Genomic DNA, 22,327 nt, shown 5'->3' with positions numbered 1-22,327 from the left:
CCTGTGTTGTAAATCCTGAGAAGTCACGCACAACATCGGGAAGCAGTTTTCTCCTGCAGGAATTTGTTGTTCTGGCCTTTACGGTTTTAGCGGCTTTGTCTCTAACAACAATCGCATCTTTACTGGTGTCATCCTTGCAGACTTTCACGATGTTCTCTCTGCCGGGGTTCCTTTCCCTAGCACTGGCAATCCTTTCCCTAGAGCACCCTGTGTCAGGAGCCTTAGCAGTCCTTACGACCCCCTGACCTACAGGCTGAATTAGAGACCATGTGTTTGAGGGGCAAGTAGACCAGTTTGACGACTCCAATGTTGAACTCCTGGGCTTCTGGGTAGCCAGGGGCATCGTCCAATAAAGTACTTCACCGATAGGACCCATCTAGAAACAGGATTCTTGCAGTCCAGGCCTTCTTGTACAACCAAAGGACTAGCAGAGGGTATTTCTCTTTTCCCTTCAAAACTCAGGGGTTATCAGCTTTATAGAGAAGGGCTGCCCTGATCAGAAACCAGAGTGCATTTCTATCAAACCGCAGAATTGGCCTTTCCCTTCCTGCCTTAAATCCCAGCCATCACTTCTGTTTCTTACTAATCAACATCCTTTGTAGCATTTTCTCCCCCAGAATGGGGCACTTGTGTCTGTATTAAAAACCTGTTCAGGCAGACACACTCTCTCTAAAGCGATCTTCTTAATGGTACCTGGAAACTTAGCTGCTGCCTCTTGGCTGGTAGAAGCTACTTCTATTAGCTTGGCTTTTTTTTTTTTTTTTTTTTTTTTTTTAAATCCAAACCTCTTTCTAAGATTATCCAACCATCTTTTGTTGAATTCTCCAGCTTTAGATCCTTTACCTTCTTTCTGCTGTAAGTTTGCTCTTTCTCAAATCACCTTAGAGTCTGTGGGTGTACCTTTCTTATAGCAATCCCCAACCAGCATCAAAGCTGCATTTTCAGGATGAGATAAAAATGCATTTCACAGGGCGCCTGGGTGGCTCAGTGTGTTAGCCTCTGCCTTTGGCTCAGGTCATGATCTCAGGGTCCTGGGACCGAGCCCCGCTCAAATAAATAAAATCTTTAAAAAATATATATGAAAAGTACACAGGAACTTTTAAAAAATGTGTAATCCTGGGTGCCTGTAATCCTGGGTGGCTCAGTTGGTTAAGTGACTGACTTCAGCTCAGGTCATGATCCCAGAGTCCCGGATTGAGTCCTGAGTTGGGCTCCCAGCTCCATGGAGACTCTGCTTCTCCCTCAGACCTTCTCCCCTCTCATGCTCCCTCTTTCTCTCTATCTCAAATAAATAAATAAAATTTTTAAAAAAAAAAGTATAATCCTGATTTACAATATCTATAGAAACGTGATTAACTATGATAACCAAGATTTCTCCGACTCCACTTTAATTACTAGAAGAAATTTAAATTGTTATGTGAATAAATACAAACTATACAGATCTAGAAAGTGAGGAAAGTGGCTGCTTTGCTTACATCTGAGACCTTTTTTTTTTTTTAAGATTTTATTTATTTATTTGACAGAGAGAGATCACAAGTAGGCAGAGAGGCAGGCAGAGAGAAAGGAAGGGAAGCAGGCCCCCTGCCGAGCAGAGAGCCCGTTGCGGGACTCGATCCCAGGACCCCAAGATCACGACCCGAGTCGAAGGCAGCGGCTCAACCCACTGAGCCACCCAGGCGCCCATGAGACCTTAATCATACACAATTTGTACTGGTGCCAAAGTAACCAAGATGGGAGAGTTGTGGTTAATTTCAGAACTTCGCCCTCCACGACATGCATAGGGCCCCAAGTCAGGCTCTGCCGTGGATTCATTCAGAAGAACCCTGCGGTGTTCCAGGGAAGAACCCTAGAAACATGGCTCACCTGAGCTTGCCATCTTCTCCAGTAGCCCCCGGCTCCTCGGAAAGTCGGGACTCCGCTCTCAGCACTAACGCCAGCCCCTGAAAGGATGACTATGTGCTTTGCTTTTGCAAAAAGCTTCCGAAAATCAGCCATATCTAAAGAGAGAATAAAATCTTCCTAACTCCCGTGTACCATGTGGACATTTATATCCTGTATCAGTTGTTCATATTTTGACATGACCTTCCATGAAATGATACTTTAGGATCTTCAAATAAAAATCATTCCTGTACCAGGGGCACCTGGGTGGTTCAGTTAGTAGAGTGTCCGACTCTTTTCGGCTCAGGTCATGATCTCAGGTTTGAGAGATCAAGACCTGCGTCAGGCTCCACACTGAGCGTGGCGTCTGCTTGAGATTCTCTCTCCCTCCCTCTTCTTGCTCATGTGCTCTCTCTCTCTACAATAAATACATCTATAAAAAAAATAATAAAATAAAATAGATACAAATCTTTAAAAAAATCATTCCTATACCATGAAGATGCCGTCCCTGGGCCTGATGGACGACTGTGTAGCATCTTAAAGAAGCACACGCCATTGGCTTTGACACTCAGCTCCACCTCCTGTCCATCCACCTGTGAGAAGTGATGGACTAGCCCTCTGCTTTTCTGGCTGTTTGATGTGCTCAATAGAGTTTTTCCAAGAACAGGCTGCTACAAAGATTTTTAAAAGCTAATGGATGGGAAAACATCCTCTTCATAACAGTAAAAACAAGATACTGTGGGGAGGGGCTGAGGGGTTAACCTCATGCCCACTGGACTCCTAAACCTTCCCTTCCTTCCCAAATCCTGTTCCCTTTGGGGATCTTTCTAATTTATGCTTCCTTTGGCATCATTACAATGTCAGAGTGAGAACCCCTCCCCCACGAACAGATGCTCTGCTCCAAACCTAGACATGTAACCTTCCCCTTACAACTCAAGTAAGAGCTGGACCCTTCGATGTGACGTCACCAGAGACTTGGGGTAACAGAAGAGAGTTGAACACAGCGAATACTGTGATGGCAGGTAACAATGGTCGCAGACTGTGGCTTGCTCCCTAGTTCTGCATCTTCAGGCATTGTCCCACTCACTCTCTGGCCATCAGGGGCAGCAACCACCATTTAGTGAGGGCTCCCTGTGCCGCAGGCTCTGCGCCAAGCACTGTACATGGAGTATAATGTAGAATCTGTCCCTGCAACCAATGTCCTCATCCCAGGTTCAGAATGAGGAGCTAGACTTGGAAATGCCATTGTTCCTCCCGGGCGACAAAGAGGGTAGGCCAAGGCATGTGGCTGAGCGACACCCTTCTTTCCCAGCCACTGTGGCTCTGCAGGCCCTCATTCGGGGGGCTACGTAAGTGCTATGGCCCCCAGCAGGCCAGGCCTAAGAGTACAGAACTGAGTATAGCTACGAGGAGAAGAGACTCCCTCTTCTGCCCTCCCCTGGGAGCAGCAAATGCCAAAGTGGTGTTGCCCGTGGCCCTGACACAGACATCCTCTAACCTATGCTAACGCACTGCAGATTTTGGCAAAAACATGAGTGATTCTTCAGCTGATGCAGCAGGTTTTCTGGTCCCCCTCACCCCCGGAGACAATGGCGACCAAAGCGAATCCCGAGAATGAATGAGCATCCCGAGAGATGGAACCCAGGACAGGCAGGATGGAAAACGGGAAAGAGAGCGGGATGGGGGCGGAGGGGCGATGAACTCAGATATGAGCGGGAACGTGACTTCACCTTGAATCCTGAGCTGGTAAGACAGATCCTGTCGCTCTCCCAGGAGACCTCCTCCCTTCTGAGGCCTCATCCTCGTAAGCTCAGAGTCACTTCCATGACTGTGAATCTTAATAAAGGCCCCACCCCTTCTCCCCCTGTCTGGCTGCTGGTGAGAAGGCACAGGAGTAAAAGCAGACTCTGAGAGACAAAGAAGCAGAGGCTCCAGCTCCCTCTCCCACCACATTCTTGAAGCTTCCTGAGATCACGATGCCAGCAGCGTAAGTCCTAAAGGACTGAAGGTGGGTGCAGGCACACTACACCCTTGTCCTTGGGCCATAACCGGCCCAACCATGTAGCAGCCATGGCAAAGCTCCGCCCATGCTTACATCCCCTTTGGAGATAGACCAGTGTGACAAGGGAGGCACACTAAAGCTGTCCCACCAGGAAGAATTCAAAAAAAGAAACCCAATCTGGGTGGATTGGAGTGTGCAGTCTGATCGAATCTCCTAAAAGGACAAGATGCTTAATAAGAAAAGGTACAAGTACTTGACCAGGGACTATGTGTGTGGCTCCTGGCTTCAAACCCTACAAATGTCCTCAAGGACTTTGAAATTCACCTATAAAGCTTTCCCTAACCCTAACCATCTTTTTTTTTTTTTTTTTTTTTTTTTTTAATCTGAAATGTAAACTCCATCATCCTACTGAGGAATAGGTCCTAGGTCAAAGTGACTTGTATTAGGATCTCACTCTATACAACTTCTAGAAACAAAAAGGTCAACTCAGGTTTGGTTCTTAGAAAATGAGTTGTAAATATAATAATGTTAAGGTGGTAGAAAATCTTTAAGAAGGGAGTGGGGAAAAGAAGAAAAGAAAAAAAGGCATTTCCCAACTACTAAGCGAAAACACCCATATGTATTGTAGTTTTAAACCGAGACGGCCCACTCTGGGTGGAAGTCAGGCACACACTTAGCCTCGAAGAGCCTGCCCTGTTCTCCACAGCCAGGAACACCAAGGGATTCGGTTGTTTGCCATCCCTGAGCTTGGGCAAAATGGAAGGAGGAGCTGCTATATCTTGAGCACAATTGCGGTATTAGAAAAAGTTATCCAGGGGCGCCTGGGTGGCTCAGTGAGTTAAAGGCTCTGCCTTCGGCTCAGGTCATGATCCCAGGGTCCTAGGATCAAGCTCTGCATCAGGCTCTCTGCTTAGCAGGGAGCCTGCTTCCTCCTCTCTCTCTCTCTCTCTGCCTCTCTGACTACTTGTGATCTCTGTCAAATAAATAAAAAAATTTTTTTTTAAATTTTTTAAAAAGAAAAAGTTATCCAGAAGTTGAAAAAGAAATTAGCTTGGCCTTTCGATGTCATCCTAAAGCACATCTCATAGGTCCACAGAAGATCCTTTATTATACAAATCTGTTAGGCTCTGTATTCACTACAGACTAAGGGCCCAGGTAGAGATAGGAATAGTATCCGCACAGTAGAACATGAACTCCATATTATCCTGTAGGACAAACTCCAGCTCTCCCCTCGTGCTGAGAGGGGAGGGCTTTAAAAGACAAATCCAGGGGCACCTGGGTGGCTCACAGGGTTAAGCGTCTGCCTTCAGCTCAGGTCATGATCTCCAGGTCCTGGGACAGAGCCCTGCTCAACCAGAAGCCTGCTTTTCCCTCTCCCTCTGCTCTCTCTGTCTCCGTCTCTCAAATGAATAAATAAAATCTTTAAGAAAATAATAATAATAAAAAGACAAATCCCATGTGAGAATCTTGAATGCAAATATTCTGGGAGAAGCAATAAAATGTTTCCAAAGGACTTCAGCTTGACCACAGAGAGATGATCTTAGACCTATCCTGCAAAGGGTTTGCCTGACGGGGAGAATACCGGTGTGGCTTTCTCTAAAATCTTGCCCAGGACCCACTCCACTATCCACATTCCCCCTCAAGGTGCAGGAAATCTCAGGTTCTTCACATTCTACCAGAGACTAGGGGTGGCATGCTGAGGAAGACCTACTTGAACTTGGTCGAGCCATTGTTGGGCAAATCCGGGTTCCAGAGGAGGCTTGAGATTTCAGTCCAGAGTACAGCCCATAAAGTAATCGGTGGGGAAGGATCTGAAGAGGTTGCATCAGGTTTCCTTTGTGACACAAATTCCTGAGTTGGGCTTTAGAAAAAAACCACAGAAACAAACAGAATCAGCTTATAGTTGTACATATATATGTAAGGATGCCCTTTACAAAAATCATGAGTAACAGATAGGGATGGTATTCCTCTTTTAAACCAATGGTTTCCCAGGCGCCCTGGGGCAGTGGTTCTCAAACTCTGGTCCCCACACCACCAGCAGCCTTGGTTGGCAGCACCTGAGATCTGTTGTTAGAAATGCAAGGTCAGGGGCTCTACCCCAAACCCACCGAATCAGAAACTTTGCAGCTGGGGCCCACGTCTGTCCCCATTGATTGTGATGAATGCTCAAGTTTGGGAAACACTACCTTACAGGCTGGGGAAGGCGTGAGAGGCGAAAAATCGCTTGAAAAACAAGTTCTGCTACTTCTTAAAAGGTATGAAAAAAGTAAGAAAAAGGTAGGTCTTCTCAATTTTTGCCCAAAATACAGTTTCTATGAGAATGTAAATTCTGAAAATGGAGCCAGGCAGAGAAGACATGTCTGTCCTATGACAACAAATAAGATCTAGAAGACATCAAGCCAAAGGAACCTGTGACTTCAAGCACATTTAGTAAATCTGATCCATCCCTGAGGAATTTTGTGAAAGAAAAACAGTCAAGATTTGGATCAATGACACCAACAGGGTAATTGGCAGGGCTGACTTCTATCTGGTGGGTAAATTGTTTTGTTTTTTTTTAAAGATTTTATTTATTTATTTATTTGACAGAGATCACAAGTAGGCAGAGAGGCAGGCAGAGAGAGAAGGAGGAAGCAGGTTCCCTGCGGAGCAGAGAGCCCGATGCGGGGCTGGATCCCAGGACCCTGAGATCATGACCGGAGCCGAAGGCAGAGGCTTTAACCCACTGAGGCACCCAGGCGCCCCTGGTGGGTAAATTGTTGTAAGAACTCAGAATTAAAGGTCTGTAGATCTAGAAAACAGAAAAATAACACATTTACCAAAAATTTACACAATCATGTCTGTCAAAATCCACAGAACACCACACTAAAAAAAAAGGTTAATTTTCCTGCAGTGAAGTATAAGATTGTTTAAAAATAAAATGGGCAAAAAAAGAAAAAAAAATTTTTTTAATGGGCATAGGGTTTCAGTTCTGTGAGATGAGAGTTCTGGAGATTGGTTATGCAACAATGTGAATGTACTTAACACTACAGAACTGTCCCCCTAAAAATCACAAATTTTTTGGTTATGTATATTTTACTACAATAAAAAAAAATGCACAAAGTGATTAAATGTGATTTGCTGGCTAATTCAGTATTTATAAGCAGACAGTTCACTGACTTCAGAAGCAACGGCAGGTATCCGCAGGGTAGAGGATATTGAGAGAAGTTAAAATAAATGTCTGGAAGACGAGGCTGAAAAACCTGTTATGAAAAAAAAATTTTTAATGAAAAATAAATAAAGCAAATAAAAATTTTTTTAAAAGCCTGTTAGTGACAAGTCAGGTTCACTCCACAAATCATTCCAATGTGCAGATATCACATGTTTAAAATTTTAAAAATAAAGACCTTCTCTCTAACCTTTAATTTTTTCACCTTTTTTTTTTTTTTAAATGTAAGCTCTACACCAAGCATAAGGCTTGAAAACACAATCCCAAGATCAAGAATTGCATGCTCTACTGAGTGACCCAGCCAGGCATCCCAAGACATTTTCTAGAACCTTGAGTCATTTCCAGAATAAATGTTGAGGGGGGAAAAGCCAGATGCAAACAGTGTTTTGTAAGAGAAAGATTAGGAGATAGAAATATATACCATAGTACTTATCTGCATTTGCATTAAAAAGGGGGGGAATTCCCAATTAATTAGTAAAAAGAGTTGAAGGTGGGGTGGGAAATAGGAGGTTAGAGACTTGAGAAGCAGCAGAGATTTTCAGTACATGTGTTTGTATGTTGTTTACAGTGTCCACGTTCTCCAGCTAAAGACCACAAACACACCCGTGGTCGAGCAAGTTGCAAGGACAGAGAACCGCAGTATGAAGATGTGCAGGGTGTCAGAACAGTGACAGAAAGGATTTATTACAGGATTGGGGCTTGGGTTAGCGAGGTGAGGGAGATTTCCTGGAGGGCAGGCTTCGTTATGGACTGCAAGCCATCAGGAGACAGGATACATTGGTTATCCTAGTGTGTCTTACCTAAAAAGTACAATGAGTGAGGGGCGCCTGGGTGACTCAGTGGTTTAAGCCTCTGCCTTCAGCTCAGGTCATGATCTCGGGGTCCTGGGATGGAGCCCCACATCGGGCTCTCTGCTCGGCAGGGAGCCTGCTTCCCCCTCTCTCTCTGCCTGCCTCTCTGCCTACTTGTGATCTCTGTCTATCAAATAAATTAAAAAAAGAAAAAAAAAGTACAATGAGTGAAACAGGGTTTGAGTTGGGTTCAAGAGCAGCAGTTGCTCCTAGCCAGGATAGGAGGATGTTTTGTCATTTTTTGTGGTTTAGAAAATGTTCTTGTTTTTGTCTGGGTTCAGACCTAATTACGGAGTTGTTTTGTTTTTACACTGATTCACTGTGGTCATGGGGAAGCCTTGTCTGATGTCGGTGTCCTGTGAACACTATGTTCAACAGAACACCAGGGTCCACAGCATAGTGCCAGGACAGAAAATATGGAAGCAAACCACATGTTCATCGACTTATAAAGGGGTTAAAGAAAACACACACACACACACACACACACACACACACAAAAGAACTGTGGTCCATCCATTCGACAAAATACTATTCCACAAACTGCGAATACACACAAAAACATGGGTGAATTTTAAAAGTATTATGCAATAGTAACTTGAAAGAAGAAAAACCTAGCAGACCCTACCTTAACTGAGTGATCAAAATGACCATCACCAGTCATGAGACACACTGACGTCATCTACTTCCTTAGAGGATACAGTGAGAAGGGCAAAATCTCACTTCTCCCCCAAAATGCATTAGTTCTACTAAGAATACGTCAGAGAAACTCCAATTGAGGAAGCATTCTCCAGCAAAATTGGCCAGTACTCTTCAAAAAAAAGTTACCAAGTTTATGAAAAATAAAGACTGGGCACTTGTCCCAGGTTGCAGACTAAAGAGATAAGACAAGGAAATGCACTGTGGTATCTGGATTGGATACAAGACATGAAAAGGGACACGAGTGGGAGAAGTGGCAAAATTTGAATGAAACCTGCAAAATTAGCAAACAGTACCGAGTAGCGAATAGTCAATGTCAATAGTCGGTGTCAATGTCCTGGTTTAGATCCTTGTTTTCTATTTTTTTTTTTTAAAGATTTTATTTATTTATTTGACAGACAGAGATCACAAGCAGGCAGAGAGGCAGGCAGAGAGAGAGGAGGAAGCAGGCTCCCTGCCGAGCAGAGAGCCCGACGTGGGGCTCGATCCCAGGACCCTGAGATTAAGATGATAATCTTAGGGGAAACTGGATGAATAGTATATGGGAACTCTGTGTACTCTCTTTGCAACATTTCTGTAAACCAAAAATCATTTCAAAGCAGTAAGAAATAAAGAAAAGCATTATGCTAAGCAAAAGAAGCCAGAATCCAAAACCCACACATATTTAAGAAATATTTATGAAATATTATATAGCAAATATTATATAGCAAAACTATAGGTACAGGAATCACATCCAGAAATCACATCCCTGGCTTTCTGGGCCTAGGAGAGGGGGCGGCAGGGGGGGCCAGGGAACTTTTTCAGGCAGTGGAAAATTCTGTGTTGTTATTTTGTTGTGTTTTCATGGAACTGTATAAAAAGAAGGGTGAAATTTCATAACACCTAAGCTGTATTTCAGTAAACCTCACTTAAAAACAAGAAGCAAGCATATTGACAAATTTTCATCAATATTTGTCTCTGCTGTAATCAAAAAGTCTAGATAAGAAGTTTGGAATTGGGAAAAAGAGAGTAGGTTAGAAAAAAAAAAAAAAACGTTATCGTTCTGGTTTCCAGAACAACCTTGTGGGACAAGACCCTCTGGCTGCCAGGAGGCTCTCTACAGAGAAGGAACACAGGTCAGAGCCAAAGGGAAGACCAAAAAAGGCCCCTAGCTGACTGGCTGCTGAGGGAGCAGGTGAGCTGACTTGGGGGGCAGCCTGCAGACCACAAAGGCATTGTTGGACCATCACAAAGATCACCTCCATGCCCTTTTGAAAGGATACATGGGGAAAATGGCCTGGTATGATTTTCAACCAGCATGGGCATCACAGGCTTTTGACAAACTTCAATTTATCTGGAAAAACTAAATATTTGAAACACCTTGGTAAGGAACAAGAGAGGTATTATGACAGTTTATTTTTAATTATGGGAAATTTTTAATATATACAAAAGTAGACCGGCATAGTGAACTCTTAGGCTCCCATCACCCAGTTTCAGTAATTATCAAGAAAAGATGCATTTGAGGATCTCAGATCAATCTGAGGCTTTAAGATACTGTCATAGAGGATTATTGTTAAACTTGCACATCTTGATAAAAACTGGGAAAACTCAAGTTCCCAATACTCTCTAACTAGACCAAAACCTTCTTACATACTGCTTGAAATTATTTATGCAATCATTTTTAGCTTAATATATATCTTTAGCTATTTCTCTCAAAGATGAAGATGTCTGATTCCATTGCTGCTTTCTAGTACTTAAATTTGGAGTCATCAGTTTGTTCCAGAAAATTCTTTTCTTCTTCTGTAGGTTTTCAAATGTTTGCAAACATTCCTACTTCCTGTCAAAGGCTTCTAGATAACTCCTGAATAAACTGCAGTATTTTTTTCAGACAGGAAGGCAGGATTTTAAAAGTCATTACGAACTTTATTTAAGGAATTAAAATCCCATCAACAGAGGCATCAATAAAAAAGCAGCTAGAGATACTGCTCTTTGTCTAAATTTTTCTGCAAAAGGGTCTCAATGATGGGTCTTTTACTGAATTGCTATGAAATGAAGACAAATCTTCATTCTGTTTTGAGCATGAGTATTGAATTAGTTGCTAATTATGAACAGCTGTCAAAAAGTTGAGAATACTGGAGTGCCAAGCTGGCTCAGTCAGTAGAGTAGGCAACTCTGGATCTTGGGGTTGAGAGCTTGAGCTTCTATGTTGGGTATAGAAATTACTTAATAAAATCGTTAGAAAATTAAAAAAAAAAAAACTTGAGAACATTAGGGAATTTTTAATTGTATGATTGACCAGATTAGGATATATTATCTGGATAAAATGTTACTGATTTTTCACCTAAGTTTTTCTATTCAAATGTTTTCATTATTGAGTAATAAAATTACTTCCACCCTGACACTGAACTCAAAATAATAAAGCAGGAAAAAGTTTTACTTGCTCATGTTTCAATATTTCCAAAGATCACTAGTTTCTAGATTCTCTGCCTAGGAAATGCAATTGCCAAGTACTTCTTGGGAAAACAGCTTTAGTTCTCATCTTATGTGAATTATGTCTAATGACACACATGTATTATATAGATGCATGTATCCATATATTCATGGACTATATAACAATTAAAATCCTTTCTAAACATTATTTGTATTTCGAATCTTTTATCATACTAACTTATTATTTGTAGAATCTAAGTTTTTTGCATCTATCAGAATCAGAAAATTTCTAGTCTTACAAAACCATTCTATTTCCTGTTTTATTAGTGAACATTTCACATGATTTTTTTTTTTTAAAGGATGTGGGAAATGTTTTGCTAAATGTCCCATTAATTTAAAAGATGTTCTGCAAGTCCTTCATTGAATGTGCAAAGTAGAGATTAAATACTTTCAAAAATGTTTGGGGCACCTGGGTGGCTCAGTTGGTTAAGGGTCTGCCTTTGCCTCAGGTCATGATCTCAGGATCTCAGGATCTCAGGGTCTCAGGGAGCCCCACGCAGGGCTCCCTGCTCAGCGGGGAGTCTGGTTCTCCCTCTCCCTCTGCGCTACTAAACAAATGAAACATTTTTAAAATAATAAAATAAATACACAACGTTTACATGTTTTTGAACAGTGCCACCTAAAATGCACTCTCAAGATCAGAAATGCTCAGAACATAAGACTGTTTTCAAGATGTTCCCACAAAGTATTTACTGGAAGCATCTTCTGTGCCAACATTTATTTGCTTTTCTAAGGGGGTCAGGGTGACCAGTGGTTCTACCTTCCACAAGCTTACAACCCTGTTCAAGTGGAAAAGCAAATTCCACTGGCAGTACATCCACCGCTCTGGGTGAATGACAGTCCCCTGTTAACCAGACTTTTGAAATCACCTACTGAATTAGGGGGGGGGGGGGAGGAAAAGGTCTGTATGTTCCCTGTGGCACCCTACCAATTCTGAAAAACACAGTAAATGAAATGAAAGGTTGTATCAGGAATTTGAGATTTAAAAACTTTTTTTTTTTTTCAGGAAAAACAGTGATTTAAAACAGGACGTGCAAAAACTTACACAAATAAATACTTTTTGACCTCCCTCTGAGCTAAGTTAGTGCTCTGTGCCCGTCCCCCGCTGCGAACACGGCACAGTCCTCTCTGCCCTCCACCAACTGCTCTCGTCAAGGCTCCCAGAGCCCAAGATCCGCCCTGCCAAACCCAGGGGTCGTCTGGCTCCTCCTCCTCGGCCACGTCCAGCCTCTGACCCCTTTGATCATCTCTCCTGCGAAGGTTTCCTTCTTCTGGTTTCCCAAAACCACGCTTTCCGGGTGTGCCTCCTCCCTCCCTGGGTCTCCCATCCTCGGACTGCATCCGCCCTCCGATGCCCACCAAACGGCCCCCACCTCCCTCGGCCACGCCCGGGCTCCGGAGCTCTGCCCACACCTTCTCCCCGCAAAGCCTCAGGCACCTTCTCCTTGACCCTGACCTCTCCCTCTCCCAGCTCCCACTCCGGCCAGACTCGTCCGCAAGTCCTGAGGGCTCCCCCTGTCAACTCCGTCCCTGCTCCGACCCCTCCTCCCAAGCCCGCAGCCACCAGCCCGGCCGCCGTCCTCGGCCCCCCGGGCCGCTGCCAGCGCCCACCCCGGCTCCGCTCAGACGGGACGCTCGGCTCCGAGCCCTCCCGCGGCTCCCCCTTCACAGCGGCCTACCAGGCCCACCTGCTCCGGCCGCGTGACTTTGAACCTGGCTTCCGGCCCCCTCCCTCGTCTCTCGGGCGGCAGCTGCCCGCAGGCTATGCTCGGAGAACACCCGGGCTCGGGGCTCCGCACGTGCCGCTGCCCAGCCCGGGGAGACTCGACTAGGGGCGCGGGTAATTCCCGCAGAAGCGGGGTCCGCTCCCCTCCCCCTCGCTCTCCCACCCGTCAAGGAGCCCGGAAGGGGGAGCGCGCATGCGCCGGCCGGCCCCGCCTCCGCCCCGCCCCGCCCCGCCCCTCCCGCAGAGGTCTGGGGGCTTACGGCCCCAGCGCACCGGCTGGAGCGGAGGAAGGACGCCGAGTCTCGGGTCCTCGCGGAGACGCACCTGCAAGAGGCGGGACGGCGGCGGCACTGGCGCGGGGGCGGGCCGTGAGGGCGGAGGGGAGGAGCGGGGACGGGACGGCCCGGCACACCTGCCCTGCTGCAGCGGCCCCTGCCGGAGACCCAGCCCCGCGGCGCTCGCGAGCCCCCTTTCTGTGCCCCAGCGACAGGTCTCTCTTTGCGGGACAGCGGAGGGACAGCGGAGCCGGGCTGGGGGCGGTGTCTTGCTTGGTCTTTGTGAGCATCCCCTATATGTCGTGAATGATTACCTGCCCCGCGGCTGGATTGCACACCCTCAGGACACAGCGTTTCAAATGTTGGGGCAGCTCTCCCTAAAACGCTGTTTCTAGGGAAGGTTCGTTGGGTTCCCAGGCACCACCACTGCGATCATTACCTTCGTGTCCGAAGGGAACAGTTTGAGGGTCTCTAGGATTCGGTGACCCAGGTGGCTCCACATGTCTGAATCCCCTTAAAATCTCATCTTTCTCAGTTTTGATTCAGGCTTGCCACCTGCGCTTCTTTTCCTGCAGTGGAATTGCTCATGGGTGTGCCCATGATGTGAACGGGAGAAACTGAGAACTTGGGAGCAAAAAAATGTTTCCTTGACATTTGTTTTCCCCGTCTCAAACCTTCCTAGTCTGGCCGGCAATTCATCCCACTTTGGGAACCCCTCTTGTTCCTGTAGGCTGTACCAGCCCCTCAGGGGGTTAGGGAGTCCAAGGATATTGGGGGAGGCCCTCACATCTGGCCATCTTTCCCTTCACGTGTAGATAGCACGGACATTGTGGCAGACACTTGTAAGAACTTAATGCGCATCAGCCAATTTAAATCTTCCCCACCATTGGATAAAAAAGATACAGTAATCCCCACTTTACAGGTGGGGAAAGCCCAGGGAGGTCAAGTAACTGTCCAGGGCAGAAAAGCTGTTGACAGAGCTAGGATTTGCACCTAGTGCGTGGGCTCCAGACGCAAAGACCCAGGCTCCCACATCTCCTGCCTGTCATTAAGGTGTTGGTGCATTGCTTTTTGTGCATGTGAGATTAGTCATTAGGTGTTCATCTTTCCCTTGATGCAGACACTGGGAGTGCAGAGAGTTGGGGAGGCCCAGTGCTCCTCACTACAACCTTCCCAAGTCTGAAGGCCCCGCATGTAGCCCTTTGCCACCACCCACAAGTTCAGCCACCTCTGACACATGGCATTCCATCAGGGGCCCAGAGCCTACACGACCTACAACTCGCCACCACACCACACCACCCCTCCACCCCATCCCTTCTTCCAGGCTTGGAAGAGCTGACTTCCTCTTGAAGCATCAGGCACCCTCTCCATCTTTTAAGCAACTCCAGCTTAATTTCTTGCTGACGTTGTTCTTCAGAAACAAAGACTGTGCCCTCTTGCTGGAATGTTCTTTCCCCATTCCCTCGAGAGCAACTCCTCTTGTCCTTCTGGTCCCAGGTCATTTGTCCGTTTCCTCAAGAAAGCCTTCTCTGACCCCAGCTCTCTTTAGCCCCCCCATCATGTGAGACCCCTTGTTCTTGGTACATGTTCTGACAGCACCACGGCCGCTATCCCAGGGAAGAGTCCAAATATATTTCTGCTTATTTGATTACATTTTTGCTCTCCCGCCAGGTTGTAAGCTTCCCTGAAGATGACCTTTTCATCTCTGTTTGCTCACCAGGGAATTTCCAGTCCCTCACAGTGCCTGACAGTGGATGCCCAGTTTAGTAGTTCATTCAACATATATTACACGAATAAATGAGCCATCTCTCAGGAAAGCAGCCTAGAATTCAGAGAATAATGGCTTGGCTATCTTTACCAAAATGAAGAAGCAAATTACTTTTTTTTTTTTCATGTTGCTTCTGAGTCCCTGGCAGCACAGAGCAAACCAAAAATAAACAAGCAAGAACAGTTTATCCGTAACTCACCCTATGATGAGAAACTCTCCCCCAACCCTGACTTTTCTATCCTCTCAGAGGATATCTCAGAGGATATTCTATCCTCACTTCGCTGGTTATCACACTGCCCGTCGAGGCTGAACTGTCCTCTGTCAGCCTCTGCTACCAATGCAGATGGGGATGTAAACATCCAACCTGGTGTCCTTTATCGACTGACTGATGTTGACATACTTGGGAGAAGGCCAAAGCTTTCCAAAGGCTTTACCCAATACTAAGGGAGAACAGCAAGAAAATAGACAGCAAGGCTACAAAACTAGAAGAGAGACACGCACACACAGTCAAGAAATCCCAGGCCCCCTAAATTTTCCATCTCCCAGCTTCCACCTGTTTCCACAATAACCCGCCAAGGTGATATTCAGCCCCACGCCCCCACTCCACCAGCCCCATGCATCCTGGGCCCTTCATGGAGAAAGACAAGAGACAAGGCCCTCTCTGCCCAGGTTCTTCGGGATTCGGTGTGAGGCCGGAGGACTGGTTAGCCCCAAGAATGACCCTCCCCTAAGAGGGACCCAGCACACACAGCATCCAAGGGCTGTGGCTCTCACCACTGTCAGCTGGTCAGCCCATCTGCACAGAATATGCCGCTTATGATACCGCAACAATGCATGCAACTCCTGCTTAAGAAATAAAATTAAGGGGCGCCTGGGTGGCTCAGTGGGTTAAAGCCTCTGCCTTCACTCAGGTCATGATCCCAGGGTCCTGGGATCAAGCCTTGACGGGGCTCTCTGCTCAGCAGGGAGCCTGCTTACTCCTCTCTCTCTGTCTGCCTCTCTGCCTACTTGTGATCTCTGTCTGTCAAATAAATGAATAAAATCTTAAAAAAAAAAAAAGAAATAAAATTAACACAAATAATGGAGCTGTGAGCTGTGGAAGACAGGAAATGGGGGGTCAAGGAGGAGTTTGCATGCTCTGCGGTGAAGGCAGCGGGGTTATAGGAAAAGGCTACATCAGACAATGATCTGGAGGAGTAAGGACGCAACCTTTTGACAGTTGGATGGTAGGGTTTAAGGGAGTCATGTTTTTATTATTATATTCCTTATTCCTCATGTTTGTAATTATTAATAAAGGGAAACCTCACTAAAGCAGAGTCCAGAGGATAGAAGGGAGAGACTTAGAACTCAACGTCAACTCCAGGGTCAATTTTAGGCCCCCGCAGAAGGATGGCCAATAGGAAAGAATCATCTATTACCCGCCCAACAGGGAAAAGATGTACATTGCATCTTCTACAAGAAATCCACCACCCCTGCAACCCAGCCAATGAGAAACCTTCATTGCCCTGAACTCTCTTGCCTTTGTCCTATGGACTTTCATTCAGAATAATCTTTCCCAGCTTCCTCTTTCTTCTCCATGACACAACATTTTTTCCCCTCTCTTTTGTTGGACTTCCCTGTGGTTCGGCGGCAGCTGACGTGTCCTGAATTGCAATTCTCTGCTTCTATTCCTGAATAAACCCATTTTTGCTGGTAAAATAACTGTTTTGTTTTTAAGGTTAACACATCCAAGAGCCCTGCTCTTTTTTTTCATGTTCAAAGCCTCTATTTTAAAAAATTATTTTTATTCACATATAGTGTATTATTTGCCCCAGGGGTTCAGATCTGTGAATCAGGAGGCTTACACACTCCACAGCACTCACCATAGCCCATGCCCTCCCTAATGTCCATCACCCAGCCACCCTATCCTTATCCCCCCACTCCCTAGCAACCCTCAGTTTGTTTTGTGAAATTAAGAGTCTCTTATGGTTTGTCTCCCTCCTGATCCTATCTTGTTTCATTTTTTCCTTCCCTACTCCCCCACAACCACCCCCTCCGCCCTGCCTCTCAAATTCCTCATATCAGAGAGATCATATGATAATTGTCTTTCTCTGATTGACTTATTTCGCTAAGCGTAATACCCTCTAGTTCCATCCACGTCGTTGCAAATCAAAGCCTGCGTTTTTTTGTGTTTTGTTTTGTGGAGGCAACACCTTTTACCTTTTTAAAGCCATTGGAAGAATGGCAATGTGTCTCAATGGCCCCTCTGAGATCAGGTATCCCAACTCTCCACATTTACAGTGCTTACTATTGAACAGAGGACTGCTCCCACTTGTTGAGAAGGGGGAGGAGTGGGGAAGGTTGGGAAGGTCCAGGTTCAAGGGCTTCTCTCCCCTTCACCCTGCTCCTTGGTCTCCAGATACTTCAAGGATAAGGATCTAAGTCCCAGCAGTGTCCAGATGCCCATTCATCCTTTGGTGGGAGACCCGTAGAGTTTGAGGGGGTTCTTTCAGCCATAGTTCCCCTAATGTAATCAAGTTCCCCTCAATTTCTGCTTGAACCTCTGCTGGCTGAGGCCATCTCTCCCTTGGCAGAAAGTCCACGAAACAGGAGCCTTTCCAAGAAAACCACCAGCCAACTCCCCTTCCCTGGGGCCATATCCAACCCATGAAAAACATGTAAGTCCTTTGCCTACCAAATCCTAGAAATGAAGGCATTCTTACACAACCCTCTTTGTTGTGTCACCTCAAGCCTGTCTAGCCTCACCTTCTCACCTTCGGGCTTTCTCAGGTATGTACCGAATATCAGTCCCAGAGTCTGTCCAGCAACAGGGAACAAAGGTCAATCTCTGGGTGTGTACTGAAGCCCCCTCCTCGGTTGGCTGGAGGTGAGGACCGACCGCACTGTGCTGCCCCTATGATGGTACCGGAAAGACACCTATATTTTAACAACTATACCCAAAACATGTCTTTCCTTCAGTCCACCTGTGGGCAGGTAAGCGGCTAATGATGGGTAACGGTAACAATAGCTGACATTCCCTGAGCTTTCCCAAGTGCCGGCCTCTGTTTGGAACACTTTGCGTGGATCTTTGAATCTTCACGAAGACACTCTGAGAGGCTGCTTTGATAATCTACCTTTTATAGAGAAGGAACCCAAAGCGGGAAAGGTCAGCTGATCCGCCCGTGGTCACGAGCTAGTAAGGGCAGAGTCAAGATTTGGACCTGGGCATTCTAGCACCTTACCCAGGCTGTTGACCCCGGTGCCCCTGCACACATGCGTGATCTAATACTTCTCTTCAAAAGGTGGGGATGTTTATTAGCTACTTTGTCCCTGACCTTTTGAATCCCAGCCAAAAGCTTGAGACTACCAGAAACCTTGCAATTAGTACCTTGATCCCATGATTAGTGTGTGTGCGTGTGTCTGTGTGCACATGCACATGTGTTTTCTTCTGCTCCCTGCACTGTCTCTGTTTTCCCTGACTTGCTTTTCTTTTTTTTTTTTTAAAGATTTTTTATTTATTTATTTGACAGAGAGGAAATCACAAGTAGTCAGAGAGGCAGAGAGGGAAGCAGGCTTCTTGCTGAGCAGAGAGCCCGATGCGGGACTCGATCCCAGGACCCTGAGATCATGACCTGAGCCGAAGGCAGCGGCTTAACCCACTGAGCCACCCAGGTGCCCCCTGACTTGCTTTTCTGTTTTGGTCCATCTTTCCTGTTGAAGACTTTCCGCAAATATCTGGCGATCCTTGACTACGTGTTCATAAGGAAGACTCCAAAAGTGTGATAGGATACTTGGGGTGTGGGAGGAGGAAGTGTCCACAGTTGGGCTTCATTGTAAGGCCACTGGATGAGGACAGAGCTAGTTCACTTGGGGGCAGAGGGGACAAAAATGTCCATCTCTGAGGCCTTCCCAGTCTTTTAAAGAAGAATTATACAACATCCTGCCAGTGGAGGATATTTCCCTTCCTGCCAGGGTTTGTGTGCTGGGTTGTGTAAGAATGCTTGGGGGGCAGTGGGAGGGGGAGAATTTAATATTTAGAATGTTAAAATTTCTGAATCTTTTCTCTGAATCCTCTCTTGTTTTCTTTCTCTCTCTTTTTTTTCAGGACCTCCATCCTACCCCTTCCCATTCTGCTCATAATCCTCGAGTTCTCCCCCAATCTGGTGCAATTTTTCCAAAGAATAAACCTCTTGCCATGTGCAGGGGATGGTGGGGGTGCGGGGGGAAGGATGGGAAAGAGACCTAAGGGGAGGAGAGAGGAAAGATGTTTAGGGTCGTTCCTTTTGTAGACTTTCAATCAGTCTCCATGGTTTCAGTCCCAAGACTTAGCCCCACCTTTCTAGCTACCTGGTCACTCAAATTCCTGAGCCTTCCAGGGCCTGTGGCATGAATCAGTAAATAGGCTTCCTTCTGGCTGCAGAACCTAGGCAGATGTCTGCAGGCAGCTTTCTCAGCTCTGATCATCCATGGCTCCATCATCTTCCCATTGTCCCCCAAATTTGTTACTATTTCTTATAGTCTTATGTCCTCCCTGTGGATTTTAAGAAAAACCTGCCCATTTGTCTTGCAAATATTTTCTCTTTTACTTGTCTCTTCATTTTCTTACAAGCCTCCTCCAAGGAACAGAGGTTTTAAGTTCTGATGAAGTCTAATTTATAAAAAAAAAAAAAATACATATATATACTTATATATGACTCATGATCTGATTTTTTGTGCCTAAGTCATCTTTGCCTAAACCGAAATCACAAAGATGTTCTCCAGTGTTTTCTTCTATTTTTTTTTAAAGATTTTATTTATTTATTTGACAGACAGAGAGAGATCCCAAGTAGGTAGAGAGGCAGCAGAGAGAGAGGAGGAAGCAGGTTCCCCACTGAGTAGACAGCCTGATGTGGGATTCGATCCCAGAACTCTGGGATCATGACCTGAGCCAAAGGCAGAGGCTTAACTGACTGAGCCACCCAGGCGTCCCTCCAGTGTTTTCTGCTAGAAGTGGCTTGTCGTATATGGTAACCTCGAGTCAAATGTGGCTGCTAAAATTTGAATTACTAAAATCTAATTAAATAAAATGACCAGTTTCTTAGTCGCATTAGTCACATTTCAAGTGCTTATTAGCCACATGTGGCTACTGGCTATTATACTGAATGTTACAGGATAATACAACATTTTCCTCATTATAGAAAGTTCTACCAGAAAACGCTGCTGTAGAAGTTTAGTAGGTTCCAGCTTTGCGTTAAAACTGTGGTCCATTTTGATCTCACTCCTGGGCATTTCAAGAGAAATGGAAACGTAAGTCCGCTGAAACACCTCAAGGCTAATGTTTCTAGCAGCTGTACTCTTTATTGCCAAAACCTGGAAACCACCCAAATACCCATCAGCTGTGAATGGATAAACCAACTGCACAGCCTTACAAGGAGGTACTCCTCAGCAATGAAAAGGAACAAATGAATGACTTATGCAACAACAGGGAGGCATCTTGAAAGCATTATGTTAAAAAGGGAGGGCAGGGGCGCCGAAGCCGCTGCCTTCGGCTCAGGTCATGATCTCGGGGTCCTGGGGTCGAGTCCCGCATTGGGCTCTCTGCTCAGTGGGGAGCCTGCTTCTCTCTGTCTCTCTCTCTCTGCCTGCCTCTCGCCTGCTTGTGATCTCTCTCTGTCAAATAAATAAATAAAATATTTAAAAAATATATTTAGAAGTGGAGAAAAATAAAATTTAAAAAAAAAGGAAGGCAAACTCAAAAAGGCTATTTACTGTATGGTTCTATTCATATCATACTCTGGAAAAGGAAAACTGCAGGCCTAAACCACTAGATCAATTGCCAGGGGCTTGGGGTAGAGTAAGAGATTGATTACAAAGACACATAATTCTACAACAAGCACTTATTATCTCCCACTTTCTGTAGGTCAGGGACTTGGCACAAACTTAGTTTTGTGGTTGGGGCTCCACTCTCGCAGCTAAGATGTCAGCTAGGGCTGCTGTCATGTCAAGACTTGCTGGAGATTGTGGCTCTTCATGCTAAGCCTGTAAGCTCCTATATTCTTGACCTACAGAAACTGTGAGACAATAAATGCATTAAGCCACTCACTAAGTTTTGGGTTCATATGTCACACAGAGATAGACAAGTAATACACGTATCAATGGCAGAGAGAAAATGGGAAGGGCCCAAGTCAATAGGAGTAACTTAGTGCCTGGAGGGATTTGGTAGCAGAGACAGCCTCTCACCTCTGAGCTCAGCGGGGGAATCTCCAAGCGGGGGTGGAGGGGGTGGAGGAGAGATGGGGAGGGTGTGTGGGGGGTGGACAAGGTGTTCAAGTAGACTGGGTTGAAGACAGGTTCCTCTGATGTTTTTGGAAACAGAGAAGGAAAATTAAGCAGAGGATAAGAAGCAAGTAATTGTCACTCTTGGCACTTTCTGTGAGCCCAGTCTTCACCCAGGCCCAGAGTGCTTTGTATTTGCCTCATCTGCTCCATAATGGGTGTGTATGGTAGAAGGGCGCACCAAGAGAGTCATATCTGGCGAACTGGCGGGGAAATGGGAGCTCAAAAGAAGAAAGAGAATAAATATAGAGCCTCCAAGAGTGAATTCATTCTAAGGGAAGAAAAACTCAGGGATGCTGAGCAGAACTTGGCAACAAGACTGAGGTTTGGAAGAGAGCAATGGTTTCAGATAGTGCACAGTGGCCATTTTACAGGAACCTTCCTCAGCCCCTTCCCCTTGACAACACAGGAGCTCTAAAGAGGGATGAGCTTGTGTAAAATTTAAACATTCAGCTCATTAAACTCTGTGATACTTGGGGTTAAGGGTCTCTGCTGGAGGCCTCCTTAAGCCCTGTATCTGTCTCTCTGCTCAGAGGGCAGCCTGCTTCTCCCTTTCCCACTCCTCCTGCTTGTGTTCCCTCTCTTGCTGTATGTCTCTCTCTGTCAAATAAAACCTTAAAAAAAAAAACTGGCTAGTTTGTTAAAAAAAAAAATAACTGGCTAGTATATATATTTTCAAGCTAGTATATTTCTAGTTTATTTTTTATAACTGGCACTTCTAGAAGAAAATACAGAGAGAGAGGGAGAGAGAGAGAACACAAGTAGGCAGAGTGGCAGGCAAAGGGAGAGGGAGAAGCAGGCTCTCCACTGAGCAGGGATCCCAATGCGAGTCTCCATACCAGGATGCTGCGGTTGTGACCTGAGCTGAAGGCAGCTGTTTAATGGACTGAGCCACCCAGGTGCTCCCAATCCTGGCTAGTTTAATTAGAAAAATGATATTATGGGAGCACCTGGGTGGCTCAGTCAGTTATGTGTCCAACTCTTGATGTCAGCTCGAGTCATGATCTCAAGGTTGTGGATTGAGCCCCACATCAGGCTCCACCGGGCTCTGCACTGGGTGTGGAACCTGTTTGGAGTTCTTTCTGTCCCTCTCCCTCTGCTTGTCCTGCTTCCCAGAAACATGCATTCTCTCCCTCTCTAAGAAAGAAAGAGAGAAAGAAAGA

At 45.7% G+C, this 22,327-nt stretch overlaps 1 protein-coding gene across 13 annotated transcripts in view; it reads right to left on the bottom strand.

The window, feature by feature from the left end:
- Positions 1-22,327, bottom strand: part of SIRT5 (sirtuin 5) — a 117,798-nt gene that overhangs the window by 23,756 nt on the left and 71,715 nt on the right. For 2 of the 13 annotated variants that reach the window (XM_082730217.1, XM_082730222.1), the window contains exons 1-3: positions 12,790-13,013; positions 5,592-5,741; positions 1,864-1,997 (exon numbers count right to left, since the gene is read on the bottom strand). In XM_082730217.1, coding sequence (XP_082586343.1) covers positions 1,864-1,997; positions 5,592-5,706 — 249 coding nt within the window. In that variant the 5' untranslated portion in view covers positions 5,707-5,741; positions 12,790-13,013. Of the gene's footprint in view, positions 1-1,863; positions 1,998-5,591; positions 5,742-6,574; positions 6,669-12,514; positions 13,014-13,087; positions 13,298-22,327 lie in introns of those variants that run through there. The other 11 variants (XM_082730214.1, XM_082730211.1, XM_082730212.1 and 8 more) reach the window with 11 other exon arrangements.

The sequence above is a fragment of the Mustela nivalis genome, assembly GCF_964662115.1.
Source record: "Mustela nivalis genome assembly, chromosome: 5".
Lineage (NCBI taxonomy): Eukaryota > Metazoa > Chordata > Mammalia > Carnivora > Mustelidae > Mustela > Mustela nivalis.
This window is presented reverse-complemented; position numbering and strand designations above follow the sequence as displayed.